Source organism: Chionomys nivalis, chromosome 6, assembly GCF_950005125.1.
Source record: "Chionomys nivalis chromosome 6, mChiNiv1.1, whole genome shotgun sequence".
Classification (NCBI taxonomy): Eukaryota; Metazoa; Chordata; class Mammalia; order Rodentia; family Cricetidae; genus Chionomys; species Chionomys nivalis.
The window spans coordinates 99,673,619-99,688,892 of NC_080091.1; the positions used below are offsets into that span (position 1 = coordinate 99,673,619).

General features: G+C 37.6%; 1 protein-coding gene across 1 annotated transcript in view; it reads right to left on the bottom strand.

Annotated features, from left to right (window-relative positions):
- Nucleotides 1-15,274, bottom strand: part of Ccdc18 (coiled-coil domain containing 18) — a 127,810-nt gene that overhangs the window by 35,034 nt on the left and 77,502 nt on the right. Inside the window, exons 19-22 of the mRNA XM_057772154.1 lie at nt 13,837-14,004; nt 12,006-12,148; nt 2,361-2,524; nt 1,097-1,310 (exon numbers count right to left, since the gene is read on the bottom strand). Of these exons, the coding sequence (XP_057628137.1) occupies nt 1,097-1,310; nt 2,361-2,524; nt 12,006-12,148; nt 13,837-14,004 (689 nt within the window). The remainder of the gene's footprint in view (nt 1-1,096; nt 1,311-2,360; nt 2,525-12,005; nt 12,149-13,836; nt 14,005-15,274) is intronic.

Consider the following 15,274-nt stretch of genomic DNA (forward strand, 5'->3'; position numbering starts at 1 on the left):
ACTGAACCTTGTCAAGCAGGGTAGGACAGTCTTTCAAATTTTCCTGCCTCTGAAAATGGTCTGTTAGATACTTTAGGCCTTAGCCAAAGTTGGTTGCTCTAACACTGCAAATGAGATTTTGGGTGATTTTCTAGGTAGCCAGCTGTCTCTGTCATTTCTTGCACCTTTTTGAAATTACTTGCTTGTACTTCTTGCTTACTCAGGTAATATTTTTTCCCTTCTCAAGTCTTTGATGGGGTTGAAGACTAGACAGTCATAACTATTTTAATCTCAAAACTTAGGTAATACATTTCAGTACAAGACTCAGACTCCTCAGGATAGGATGGCTATTGAAATAATCTGTTATTTGCTAATTACCATAGACTAGACATTTAGAATGTTTTTCTTTCTTGATGTTGTTTATGTTGGTTGTAATTTTATTTTTGTGTACGTTTATGCCTTTTATTTTCCTGGACAATACTTGATATCTGTTCTTTTTTTTTTTTGTTTTTTTTTTTAGTTTTTCGAGACAGGGTTTCTCTGTGGCTTTGGAGCCTGTCCTGGAACTAGCTCTGTAGACCAGGCTGGTTGATATCTGTTTTTATTGTATTGTTTTGCTATAGGTTTAAAACCCTCTTATTTAGACCAAAGTGGGAGGTGCCCATTAGGGCGTGGTCTGAGGTACTGTAAGCAAAGACAGGAAGCTTGTGTGCTCTTCACTATTCCCTTTTCGCTAATTTGGTGGCTGGTGTTTGGTTCGCAGCTCCCAGTGGCAACAGAGCAGAGGATGCAGCAGCCTTCTTTTTGTGGATGTCCCCAATAAACATTTGTTATCCTTTATTATGGGCTCACATGGGCCTCCTTTAATTACGCTCCACCTACTCCATTCCCACCCCCTTTCTTAGAAAGCTACTTGGACAGTGTGGAACTGATCACAGAATGAGGACAGAAGTATTAGCAGCTAAAAGTAACTTCTTTCACTTGCTTAGATGAATCATGGGATGCTCAAAAACAAAACAAGACATTCAACAACAGTATTTGTGATATGGTCCAATGGACTCAAATTAATCACAGAGATACCTGTAATTATGGTATCCTTTCTTATTATCTAACTCACCTAAGTTCAGCAGTGAGGTCCTTGATTGTAGTGTACTTTTCCTCTAATGATAACTGAGCCTTTTGTAGTACATCTCTCAGTTCCTGTAGCTGTCTTAAGGTACTTTTCAGTTCTCCGTGAGCATTCTGCAGTTCAGTTTCGAGGGCTTCCCGTTTCTGCACAGTATCTGTTAGTTCAGCTTCAGTGTGGTGCTGCAACCTTTCTAACTCCTTCACTGTTGAGAATACAGAATCATTTAAGAACTAGATGTAAACCATGAGCTGGAAAGATGGATCAGTTACTAAAACACCAGCCCTGCAATCACGAGGACCTCAGTTAAATATCAAGCACCCATACAAAAGACTGTGTATTACCCTATTAAGTGCTGGTAGAGACAGACAGACAGCTGGAGCTTATTGGCCAGCGAGCCTTGCCAATCATAAAGTCTCTGTCTCAAAAAATAAGATGGATAGCAATCTAGGAAGATACTTAAAATCAAACTCTGGCCTCTACATGCACATACACAAAAATGCACACTATCACAGGACATGTAAATAAGATACAAACAAAAGAATATTCAATCTGAGAGCTGGAATCTATAAAACTCTTGGTTTATTGAGTGCTTGCTTAGAATGCACAAGGCCTGGGACTTAATCCCCAGCACTGCATACACAAAGCATGCTGGTCCCTGTCTATAATTTTAACAGTAAAGAGGAGGAAGTAGGGGGATCAGAAGTTCACTGTCTTCCTCTGCTACCTGAGGAGGTCTTGGCAAAAAAAAAAAAAAAAAAAAAAAAAAAAAAAAAAAAAAAAAAAAAAAAAAAAATCTGATAGAACTTTACAAATAAATAAGACTATTTTTATTAATTTATAAGAGGCAAAATACTGAACACTATCCCTTTTAGCCTCATTACCCCAACTGCTGATTTTATTCCACTTAAATATAATTAATGTCTTAGTCAATGTTCCGTTGTGAAGAGAAATCATAAGCAAGCCAACAATTAGGATAGAAAACATTTAATTGGGGTCTTGCTTACAGTCTCAGAAGTTTAGTTCATTATCATCATGATGGGGAACATGATGGCACTCAGGCAGACAATGGAGCAGTAGACTACCCCTACTAACACACGTCCTCCAACTAGGCTACACCACCTAATCTTCCTCAATTCTACCACTCCTGATAACTAAGCATTTAATATATAAGCCCATTGAGGCCACTCTGACTCAAACCATCACACACAAATAAAATTCTATATAAGTCAAATTAAGCTAACTAGTTACTCACCTGCATTTGTTCTCTTTTCGAGTTCTGTCTTTGTCTGATCTAAAATCATATCTAACTGAGAAAGATGTATGGATTTATTTTCCCCATCTCGTTTCAGATGTATTATTTCTTTTTCCATTTTAGACAGCTCTTCTTTGTACTGATCCATCTCAAGTTTAGCTTGTCTAATTAAAAATAAACAACAGAACAGGTAATTTGGAAGCTTTACACCAAAAGTCTTCTCTCTAACTTTAAGTCTACAAAATTTATTAGGTTAAATATTAGCAAGATCTCTACTCAGAATCTTAAGTCACATACTATGCTTTTTTTTTTTTTTTTTTTTTTTTTTTGGTTTTTCGAGACGTGGTTTTGGAGCCTGTCCTGGAACTAGCTCTTGTAGACCAGGCTGGTCTCGAACTCACAGAGATCCGCCTGCCTCTGCCTCCCGAGTGCTGGGATTAAAGGCGTGCGCCACCACCGCCCGGCCATACTATGCTTTTAAAACTACTCCAACTGAAGTACTATTGTTCTTTACACCAACACCACTCAAGGGCCAGCATTGTTCTCAGTCTAACTACATATAGCCTTACAAAATTTCTCACACACACACACACACATATACATATCATTCAGAGATAACCATGTGATATTTTAATTATCTAAAATAATAATTAAGAGGCTAAGTAATCAAATTATCATAAACACATTACTTTTATGGAACCAGTAATTTTTATTTAAGACTTATTCTTAGGTTGTCTTTTTTAGCTTTAAAAGTGACTAGAGTTAATCTTGTATCCTGCTACATTACTGAAAGTGTTTATGAGTTGTAGAAGTTACTTGGTAGAATTTTTGGGGTTGCTTATGTAAACTATCATATCATCAGCAAATAATCAAATAAAAAAAGGCCAAATATAAAAATCAAACAATCAAATAAATAAATAATCAAATCAAATAATAATCAAGTAACCCAATAAAAATAATCAAATTAAAAAAAATCAAATAAACCAATAAAAAATGGAGTACAAACCTAAACAGAGAACTCTCAGCAGAGGAATCTAAAATGGCTCAAAGACACTTAAGGAAATGCTCAACATCCTTAGTCATCAGAGAAATGCAAATCAAAACAACTCTGAGATTCCATCTTACACCTGTAAGAATGAATGGCCAAGATCAAAACCACTAATGACAACTTCTGCTGGAGAGGTTATGGGGGAAAGGGAACACTTCTGCATTGCTGGTGGGAATGCAAGCTGGTACAACTCCTTTGTATGTCAGTGTGGCCATTTCTCAGAAAATTAGGAAACAACCTTCCTCAAGACCCAGTAATACCACTTTTGGGTATCCAAATGATGCTCAATCGTGCCACAAGGACATGTGCTCAATTATGTTCATAACGGCATTGTCTGTCGCATCCAGAACCTGGAAACAACCTAAATGCCCCTCAACCAAAGAATGGATAAGGAAAATGTGGTATATTTACACAATGGAGTACTACACAGCAGAAAAAAATAATAATATCTTGAAATTGCAGGCAAATGGATGGAGCTAGAAAACATCATATTGAGTGAGGTAACCCAGACACAGAAAGACAATTATCATATGTACTCATTCATAAGTGGTTTTAAACATAAAGCAAAGAAAGCCTACAAACGACAATCACAATCCCAGAGAACCTAGACAACAATACAGACATACATGGATCTAATCTACATGGGAAGTAGAAAAAGACAAGATCTCCTGAACAAATTGGGAGCATGGGGACCATGGGGACCATGGGAGAGGGTAGAAGGGGAGGGGAGAAGAAGAGAGGGGAGCAAAGAAAAATGTAGATCTCAATAAAATCAACAAAAATAAATAAATAAATAAAACATTAAAAATGAAAAAAATTACTTCAACCCACACTGAGTTAATTAATAAAAATATGTTTCTATGATGGAAAAAAAAGAGAGACTAGAAATTCGAAGACTGAACAGCTTTCCCTGCCACACAAAGGTGGGAACTAAAGACTATGAAGCAGCACACACAAGCAGACACTGACAGCAAAAGTGAAGAACCAGGTTTTTAACTTTCGGTCAGTCCAGAACCTGGTCCAACATGGACACCACAGACAATATACTGAGGGGCATTTTCCAGTCCCATTGTTAGAAATTTAAGCTGCAAAAGTATGTTCACTGAAGTATTGACTCTCTCTCTCTCTCTCTCTCTCTCTCTCTCTCTCTCTCTCTCTCATCTATCTATCTATCTATCTATCTATCTATCTATCTATCTATCTATCTATCTATCTATTGGTTTTTCGAGACAGTGTTACTCTGTAGCTTTGGAGCCTGTCCTAGAACTAACTCTTGTAGACCAGGCTGGCCTTGAACTCACAGAGGCCCTCCTGCCTCTGCCTCCCAAGTGCTGGGATTAAAGGCGAGCACCATCACTGCCCGGCTAATAGATAGATAGGTGAGTGGATGGATAGATAGGTAGACAGGACAGACGAATGGCCCTTTGTGCATGCTAGGCCAGCACTCCACCACTAAATTAAGTACCTAGCATTTGACTCTTTTACATTTCTAAAATCTAAGATAAATAATTTTCAACTTGGTAGAAAATTGTTTCTACCAAGAGAATTGATATAAACAGATAACTAGAAGAAAATAATCAAAAGATGCTGACATACAGTGGTAAGAGCTGGTAGCTTGTCAGCACTAAATCAGGATAACCAAGATATTGTGAAAATTTTATAAAAACCACATATTAAAAACTCAAAAAACTTCCTATTTAGTAAATTAACAATCATGGCTCTATATGCATCAAAGTTTAGTTGGGATAATAATATATTTAAACATGGTACACTAAGTAATATACATAATAACTATCCAGAGGTGGCAGTAATGACAAGCCCACTGAAATATTGCTTTGTTCTAAAGTGTTAGTATTGGCTAGAGATAGATTCCACCTTTATTTCACTTTTGAGGAAGTATTTCTTTCTTAATAAAGTTGAATTAATAGAACATTAATAAACATTTAAGAGCTTAAAAGTATTAACTACATAATCAATACTACTCAAATTTTAAGTATAACCTTAAAAAATTTTCTGGCCGATTTTAAACCCATCAGTCTTTTAGAAACACTTCACTTTGTTATCTCAGGGTTACTGAAAACAATCACGACTGAGATAACAAATAGGATTAAAGGAATTACTATGCTAAATATCAGACTCTTGAAACTTGATATTATATAACTGAAAAATAAAAACAAAAACCTTTTGGTTTCAGAGTATGTCTAAACTGTATACTTATATACCCTGATTTGAGTTTCATCTTCCTCATTTTAAAACCTACAATAAACACGTCATAGGTTTAAGATTAATGAATTAATGTGTCTACCTAGAACAAAGAAGGTAGATGTTCAATAAAATGGTTTCTTTTCTATCTGAAAAACACTTTATCAAAAGCAGATTGAAGGAGAGAGAGATATATTTTTAACTTTACTATTTTAAAAAAAGTTTTCTAAACTGTAATTTCAGAATTAAAAAAAAATCTAATAATGGAAGCAGAGAAAACTCCTCGTGAAGAGCTAAAGTAATGCTTTCTTGGGAAGTGTGACCATTAATCCATGAGCTTCTTATCAGTATTTAGGACCTGGCTTTCCTACTGAAAATGTCTATTGGTTATATTATCAGTATTTAGGACCTAGCTTTCCTACTGAAAATGTCTATTGGTTATATTTCAGTATTTAGGACCTGGCTTTCCTACTGAAAATGTCTATTGGTTATATTCAAGAAGCTTTTGGTGTGATTGTTCAAAAGTCAAAAAAGTAGGAGTTAACTAATGAAACTCATTGGGTCACAAAAAAAGACATGAAATCAGGTAAGGGCCAGTAGGAAACAGGAAGGGAATAAGAGAGAATAACAGAGGGTAACTAGATCAAAATACATTAATTACGTGTGTGAAAATGTCAAAATGAAACACATTGTTATATAAAATTAATGTATGGATTGAAAAAGGAAGAAGCAAATGTTTCATTTGTTCCAGTGGAAGAGAAAGATACCCAGTTAGAGAAGCATCAAGGAGTTGGCAGAGTTTTGAAAGAAGAGGCAAAGGTGCAGAACCAGTCTTCTATGAACGACTTGGCTTGCCAGACAATACTAAGAAAAACAAGACTTTAAAGTAAAGCTGACTTATATGATCATACTTTCTGTAGCTTCTTTAAAGATGCTGGCATCAGGTACTGTGAGTTGGATTTTATGTATATGCATGTTTACATGTTCTCGTGTGTGTATGCACATACACAGGCACATAAACGTATGTGCACATGCATAAAAAGTCAAATGTCTTCCTCAATCTCCCCTCACTGTAGCGATGACTTATTTGTACTTTAATAAACAAAGTTATCCTGAAGATCAGAAAGCAAAGCAAAGCTACTAGAGGATGGAAGTGGTAGCTCACACCTTTATTCCCAGAGCTTGGGAGATGGATCCCCAGAAGGATCTCAAGGAGTTCAAGGCTACCCTGGCTACACAAGATTGAGCCACAAACAGATTCAGGTGGTGGTGGCTCACACCTTTAACCCCAGTGTTTGGGGGTCACACACCTTTAACCCCAGCACTAGGGAGGTGGAGACAGGAGCGATATGGCTGGGTGGAAAGAGGAAGATAAAGGGCAAGAGACAAGAACTCACTGGAGTGTCTGAGGATTTGTGGAGACAGGGTCTCGCCCTTTTGGTAAGAAAATTTGGTAGAGGTAAAAGGTCTCTCTAGGGTGGTGGTGGTGATGCACGCCTTTAATCCCAGCACTCGGGAGGCAGAGACAGGCCGGTCTCTGTGAGTTTGAGGCCAGCCTGATCTACAGAGGGAGTTCCAGGGCAGGCTCCAAAGTTACAGAGAAACCCTGTTTCAAAAAAAAAAAAAAATACTCTAGTGGCTTATTGCTCTGCTCCTCTGATCTTCAGCTTTAACCCCTTATCTGTATCTGTTCTGGGATTTTGTTATTCATGCTACTAAGCTTCACCTTTTTTTTTTTTTTTTAAGATATGGTCTCTTATTGAATCTGTAAGAGAGTTTTACAGATCCAGCATTTCAGCTAATCAGGGATCCTCCTATATGTGCCTCCTCAATGGTGTGATTACACAGCAGCAGGCGACCATGCAGGGCTTCCAACATGAGTGTTAGGAGCATGAACTCAGGTCCTCATGTTTATGTAGAAAGCATTTTAACAACTGAGCCCAAGCTGAATTTTAATTCTGTGTGATATGGGATGCCCTTCTGTATGCTGTGAATATTTTTTTATTACGATTGGTTAATGAAAAAGCTGATCTGGTCAATAGCCACACTTAATAGAGCCAGTGGGGAAAAAACAAGCCAAGATAAAGGGAAAAGGAGGGTGGGTCAGGGAGGTGCCAGCAGCTGCCGTAGATGCAAGGTTAATTTATATGTAGAGCTAGACAGTAATAAGTCTGAGCTAATAGGACAAACAGTTTGTAATTAATATAAGCCTCTGAGTGGCTATTCAGGAATTGACGGGCAGGAGAGAAACCCACACTTATATCTGTGATGCATCGAAAGCCAAAGAGAAGGCTAACAAAGTAATTTTAAAAACTAACTTGAAATCCCATCAAAATTCTTCACAGATCTGGAGAAGACAATAATCAACTTTATATGGAAAAACAAAAAACCCAGGATAGCCAAAACAATCTTATACAATAAAGGATCGTCTGGAGGCATTACCATCCCTGACTTCAAACTCTATTACAGAGCTACAGTATTGAAAATAGCTTGGTATTGGCATAAAAACAGAGAAGTCGACCAATGGAATCGAATAGAAGACCCTGACTTTAGCCCACAAACCTATGAACACCTGATTTTCGATAAAGGAGCTAAAAGTATACAATGGAAAAAAAGAGAGCATCTTCAACAAATTGTGCTGGCAAAACTGGATGTCAATCTGTAGAAGAATGAAAATAGATTCATATCTATCACCATGCACAAAATTCAAGTCCAAATGGATTAAAGACCTCAATATCAGTCCGAACACACTGAATCTGATAGAAGAGAAAGTGGGAAGTACTCTACAACACATGGGCACGGGAGAACACTTCCTACGTATAACCCCAGCAGCACAAACACTAAGGACATCATTGAATAAATGGGACCTCCTGAGACTGAGAAGCTTCTGTAAAGCAAAGGACACTGTCACTAAGACAGAAAGGCAACCCACTGACTGGGAGAAGATCTTCACCAACCCCGCAACTGACAAAGGTCTGATCTCCAAAATATATAAAGAACTCAAGAAATTAGACCGTAAAAGGTTAATCAATCCAATTATAAAATGGGGCACTGAGCTGAACAGAGACTTTTCAACAGAAGAAGTTCAAATGGCCAAAAGACACTTAAGATCGTGCTCAACTTCCTTAGCAATCAGGGAAATGCAAATCAAGACAACATTAAGATACCATCTTACACCTGTCAGAATGGCTAAAATCAAAAACACCAATGATAGCCTCTGCTGGAGAGGTTGTGGAGAAAGGGGCACACTCATCCATTGCTGGTGGGAATGCAAACTTGTGCAACCACTTTGGAAAGCAGTGTGGTGGTTTCTCAGGAAAGTCAGGTTCAACCTACCTCTCGACCCAGCAATACCACTATTGGGAATATACCCAAGAGATGCCCTAACATACAACAAAAGTATATGCTCAACTATGTTCATAGCAGCATTGTTTGTAATAGCCAGAACCTGGAAACAACCTAGATGCCCTTCAATGGAAGAATGGATGAAGAAAGTATGGAATATATACATATTAGAGTACTACTCAGCAGTAAAAAACAATGACTTCTTGAATTTTGCATACAAATGGACGGAAATTGAAAACACTATCCTGAGTGAGTTAAGCCAGACCCAAAAAGAGGAACATGGGATGTACTCACTCATATTTGGTTTCTAGCCATAAATACAGGACATTGAGACTATAATTCGTGATTCTAGAGAAGCTAAATAAGAAGGTGAACCCAAAGAAAAACATATAAGCATCCTCCTGAATATTAACCTTCATCAGGCGATGAAAGAAGACAGAGACAGAGACCAACATTGGAGCACTGGACTGAAGTCTCACGATCCAAAGGAGGAGTAGAAGGAGAGAGAGCACGAGCAAGGAACTCAGGACCGCGAGGGGTGCACCCACACACTGAGGCAATGGGGATGTTCTATCGGGAACTCACCAAGGCCAGCTGGCCGGGGTCTGAAAAAGCATGGGACAAAACCGGACTCGCTGAACATAGCTGACAATGAGGACTACTGAGAACTGAAGAACAATGGCAATGGGTTCTTGATCCTATTGCACGTAATGGCTTTGTGGGAGCCTAGGTAGCTTGGATGCTCACCTTAATAGACCTGGATGGAGGTGGGTGGTCCTTGGACCTCCCACAGGGCAGGGAAACCTGATTGCTCTTTGGGCTGAGGAGGGAGGAAGACTTGATTGGGGGAGGGGGGTAAATGGGAGGTGGTGGCGGGGAAGAGGCAGAAATCTTTAATAATTAAATTAATTAATTAATTAATTAATAAAAATAAAAACTAACTTGATATTAAAGTCATTAAGAAAGGAGACTAGTAATATGATGTCAGATAGCTATAACCTCAATTATGGAGAAGTTGAAGAACAATGTCTGTAAGTTTGAAGAAAGCCCAAACTACATATTAAGGCCTTGTTTCAAAAACAAAATAAAGCAAGCAAAAGTATCAGAGAATAATATAGTAGTAAATATTAGAAACGGTGAGCTCTAGGGTAAACTGTGGGGATGTCTGAAGCATGAGAGAAATATAATAGAGAAGAAAGTTTAAAAAAAAAACAAAAACTCAATTCAAAACATGAATCAGTTAAATGAATACTAACTAACTAGAGCTGGTACTGGAGAGAAGAATAAACAAGATAGACTATAAATGTCAGCAATAAGGAATGATATTATTCTATTACATAAGTTCAGAGTACACCTTTGACTCTCTGGTACAAGAACATGGGGAAAAGTTTTTTAGTATATAGAAGCAAGAGAATAAGTAAATCCTCAGTATAATATAAGAGTTTTATTATAGTAAGAGAAAGGAAAAGTCAGAGAATATAGAGGATGTATATAAATTCCAGACGGTACAACGGAAGTTTTCAGAAATTGGCAAGGGATGGGATAAAATAGCCATGGGTCTTGATTTGGATATCTAGCATAAACAAGGATAAGTTAGAATCTGAATAGACTTAATGGTTTCACAAAAGTCAATGGTGGAAAGGCTGTGTTAGTGGCTAGATACCTGGCAATAGGAAAGTGTAGCACGAATTCTAATTGGTCTTAACAATAAAAACCTGGAGTCAGATATTAGGGGTAAACATTGAGAGATCAGAGAAGCAGTGCAGTCAGCCACTACAGAGAGACCTTCTATCTCTATCAAATCCTCAGACTGCAGGAGTGATCCTGTCTCTACCAATCTCCAGACTGCATCCTCAGACTGCATCTGAGCTCCTGTTTCCTCCGGCTTTATATTCCTCTCTCCGCCCAGCCATATCACTTCCCATCTCCACCTCCCTGGTACTGAGATTAAAAGTTGGGCCATCACCGCCTGGCTCTGTTTCTCTTTGAGACTGAATCAATATAGTATAGCCCAGAGTGGCCTTGACCGATAGAAAACCGTCTGTCTCTGTCTCCCGAGTCCTGAGATTAAAGTGTGTGTCACCACTGCCTGGCTTCTAGTGGCTTAGTTCTGCTCTCTGATCTTTAGGCAAGCCTTATTTGTTAAAGCAAACAAAACATCATCACAGGAAAGAGAAATCTTGAAGGAAGAATATGTCACTGTCACTGTTAAGAGAAGTTTATCTGTTAAAGCAAGTACCACTCTAAGCCCAGAGACCCTATCTTAATATTCAATCCCTGTCAATGAGAAAAGAAATCTGGGGACATAAGGTTTTAGTTTCTGAATGTAAGTTCACACTTGACTGCTAATGATAAAAAAGGGGGTAGAAAAATGTTAATTCTTATTGACAAAGTAGAATCTAGGTAAGCTAAGTATATATGTTTCACCTCACAGATTCACTGAGATGAGTCTGAATGTCCAGTCAAGGCAGACAACTATTTTATTTATCCGAAACACAATAAGGTTCCGTGGCTAGATGATGGTGGCACACACCTTTAATACCAACACTCAGGAGGCAGAAGCAGGCAGATCTGAGTTTGAGGCCAACCTGGTCTACAGAGCAAGTTCCAGGACAGTAGGGCTACACAGAAAAACCCTGTCTTGAAAAAACAAAACCAAAAACAAAACCAACCAAACAAAAAACCCAATCAGGTCCCCTGAGAGTTTCCCCAGTGAAGAGCTCTTTGCCTGCAACTTGCAGCGTTCTTTGTAATTTAAAACAGCAGTGCTGAGTGCCTATAAAGGATAAGGATCTGTGCTCTTTACCCAATGTTGTAGGGAGCCCTACAGTAAGTTAAATAGATTCAGTACTATATTATAAAAAAAAAAAAAGAAAAAGGATATAATGAAGGCTATGAGGGAAATATAACAAAATGCTACAGGAACATAGGTTATGAAGAAATTAATTCCTCACATAAATACCTCACTGGATTATTATCAAACTCTGAAACTCAGACATTACTGATACAAAATTGAAAAGGGAAATAAAACTGTTATATTCAAGCTTTACCTGACAGTACCAGTAAGCTCGATAATTTTTTGCCTTTTCACATCAGCATCGTGTATGGCTGTTTCATGTTTCTCTTCCATTTTTCTCAACTTTTCTGCTGAGCTTTCCTTTAGTCTCTGAAGCTCTTGTTCCTGCTTTGATACCTGAAAAGCCAGTTTTCAGTTAAGTACTTAAATTCAATTACACCCCAACATTATACAGAAGAAAAATACTTTCATAATATTATAGTCTAACCTATCATTTAGTTTCAAGATGTATTCCAAAAATCAAAGTAAGCTTGGTGTGGTAGAATTTAACTATAGTCTTAGATACTGGAAAGGCTGAGGCAGAGAGACTGCCTGATTGCCTGAGTCTAGGAACTCAAAACCAGTCTAGGCAATATAAAAAGACCCCATTTCAAAAATTAAATTTAATAATAACAGTATAATTAAAATATAAATCAGGATGCTTTGAAACCAGAAAAGCATAACTAACTGTTTAATAGATAAGTTATTCATAATCACTTCCTGTTTTTACAGAAGTGAGCACATTGAACAGTAAAGTGACAGATGAATCTGGTGCTTGTGTGCTACAGGTGAGACCCTGAATTCCCTCATCAGCACAACAATGAAGAAAAGGGAAGAAAAAGATAACAGAGAGAGGAAGAACACAATAGTAAAAATTTCCCTTTCTGTTATCCCAATGAGAAGAGTTCTTTTGAGCTGGGCAGTGGTGGCGCACGCCTTTAATCCCAGCACTCAGGAGGCAGAGGCAGGAGGATCTCTCTGAGTCTGAGGCCAGCCTGATATACAGAGCAAGTTCCAGTACAGCCAAGGCTACACAAAGAAATCCTGTCTCAAAAAAAAAAAAAAAAAAAAAAAAAAAAAAAAAAAAAAAAAAAAAAAAACAGAGTTCTTTCTTCTTATTTCAAAAAAAGGAGAGGGTGGTTGAAGATGAATTCAGACTTTCTGTCTCTCCCTCTCTGTCTCCCTCTCTGTCTCTGTCTCTCTCTCTCTATATATATATACATACACACACATATATACATATATATGACAAAAAGTTATGATTATCCTAAAATCAGAAAATTTATGTTTATATAACTTTTTCTTTTGAAAGATAAAAACAGAATATATATGAAAGAGATTGAGACAAAGTTGATATTGAATAAAAGAAAAAAGATTACTCGCCTTTAATCCCAACACTCAGGAGGAAGAGGCAGGCAGCATCTGTAAATCTGAGGCCAGCCTGGTCTACAGAGTGAGTTCCAGGACAGGCTTCAAAGCTACAGAGAAATCCTATCTTGAAAAACAAACAAAAAAGAAAAAGAAAGAAAGAAAAAAAAGAAAAAGAAAAATTAAGTCTCTAGAATCAAAGTGTTTAGGAGTCTTTCAGTGGAATGATGACTTCTTCATTTTCTTTAAACAAATCTTTGCTGTGGTCTTGGAGACTGAACCCACAGTTTTGTGTGTACTATATAGCCACTGTACCACGAGTTACAATCCCATGATCATAACTTACATGTGTAGCTCAGCAGCAGTTCTATTTTGGGGAAAGGGATTCTTCTTTTATTGTATTGTTTTTTTCAGTTCTTTAAAGGATGCTATATCACATGTGGTATTCAAAAAGGAGACATCAGAAGACATAATAATTCATATGGGTATTAAATTTATAGATTCAAGAAAGAAATTCAGTCAAGGAGTCTAAATTATAATAAAATTTTGTGGCATTATAAATATTGTCACCATAGTATGAGATTTAGATCTGATTACATTTTCTTGATTAAAAATCTGCAAATGATCTTTAAATTCTATTCCATAAAAATTCAAACTATTTTTACCCAACAATATACCTGCTTTTCAAGTTTGGCCTGAATGTCTTCGAGCTCTCCGTTTCTGAGTGTCTCCTGCTGCAACATCTGCTGCTGCTGCTGGAGAGTGTGCTGCAGAACTGCATTCTGCTCACTCGTCTCCTGAAGACTATGACTCTTCACCTTTAGCTCTTTCTGCAAACAGTATACCTAGCAGAGAGATATATTCCTTGTTACAATGAATATTTCAAATAAAAACAGCTCCGTAATTATCCCACTTCTCATGTATTCCAGTTGGTCACGGAGAAGGGCATGGTTCATTATTCTGCCTGAGAGATGAAGATAGGATAGGGTTGTTCCTATAAAAGGTATGGATACAGGAAGATGCTGACAGGAGATGAAGATAGCGTTGTTCCTATAAAAGGTATGGATACAGGAAGATGCTGACAGGAGATGAAGATAGCGTTGTTCCTATAAAAGGTATGGATACAGGAAGATGCTGACAGGAGATGAAGATAGCGTTGTTCCTATAAAAGGTATGGATACAGGAAGATGATGATAGGGCTCGCTCTTGTTTGGCATCATTGTGAAATGTTCCCATGCAATGCACTGTTTGGGCTGGCTAGGATTCTGAAACATATTTCTTTCTGAGAAGGAAAGCATTTTAATACTTATGGACTGGTGTGGTAGTTTAAACGTAATTGGGTCCTATAAATCCATAGGGAGCAGCACTATTGGGAGGTGTGGCCTTGTTGAGGGAATAGTGTCATTGTGGGGGTGGGCTTTGAGGTCTCTTTTGCTTAAGCTTCAGTCAGTGTCACACAGATCACCTCCTGTTGCCTGCAAGATACAGGACCCTTCGCTACAGCTACAACACCATATCTGCCTGTACTTCACCATGTCCCACCATGATGATAATGGACTGAACCTCTCAACTGTAAGCAAGCCACACCAATTAAATGTTTTCTGTTATAAGAGCTGCCATGGTCATGGTGTCTCTTTACAGCAACAGAAACCCTAAGACAGTTGATCAACTATTCTTACGTGACCTTTTACTTTGAAGTCATAAACAGCTTCCTCTAAGTACTAAGACCACACACCATCATCTCATCTTTTACTGTAACAGGAAGGAGAATGCTCTGTGCAACCCATCCCAGAAAGGGAAAGACAGAGGTAGCTCTGGATTGATCTACATTGCATTTAATAAATCTTCTTTTCCATTTACAGATATAAAACCAAAATTACTACATAATAAAATCAGGTGATATTTATCATACTACATAGTGTTAATATTATAATAGTTTGTAAAATTATATCACAACAAATTGATCCAGAATATTCATATTCCAACACATAAAGTAATAACAATATCAACTACGAAACTTCTCTACAAATATTTAAGGTCTTAGTATGCTGGTCTCCAAAATTTCTTTAAAAGACATCTTTAAGGTAGGTATGATGGTGCATAGGTAAAATCCCA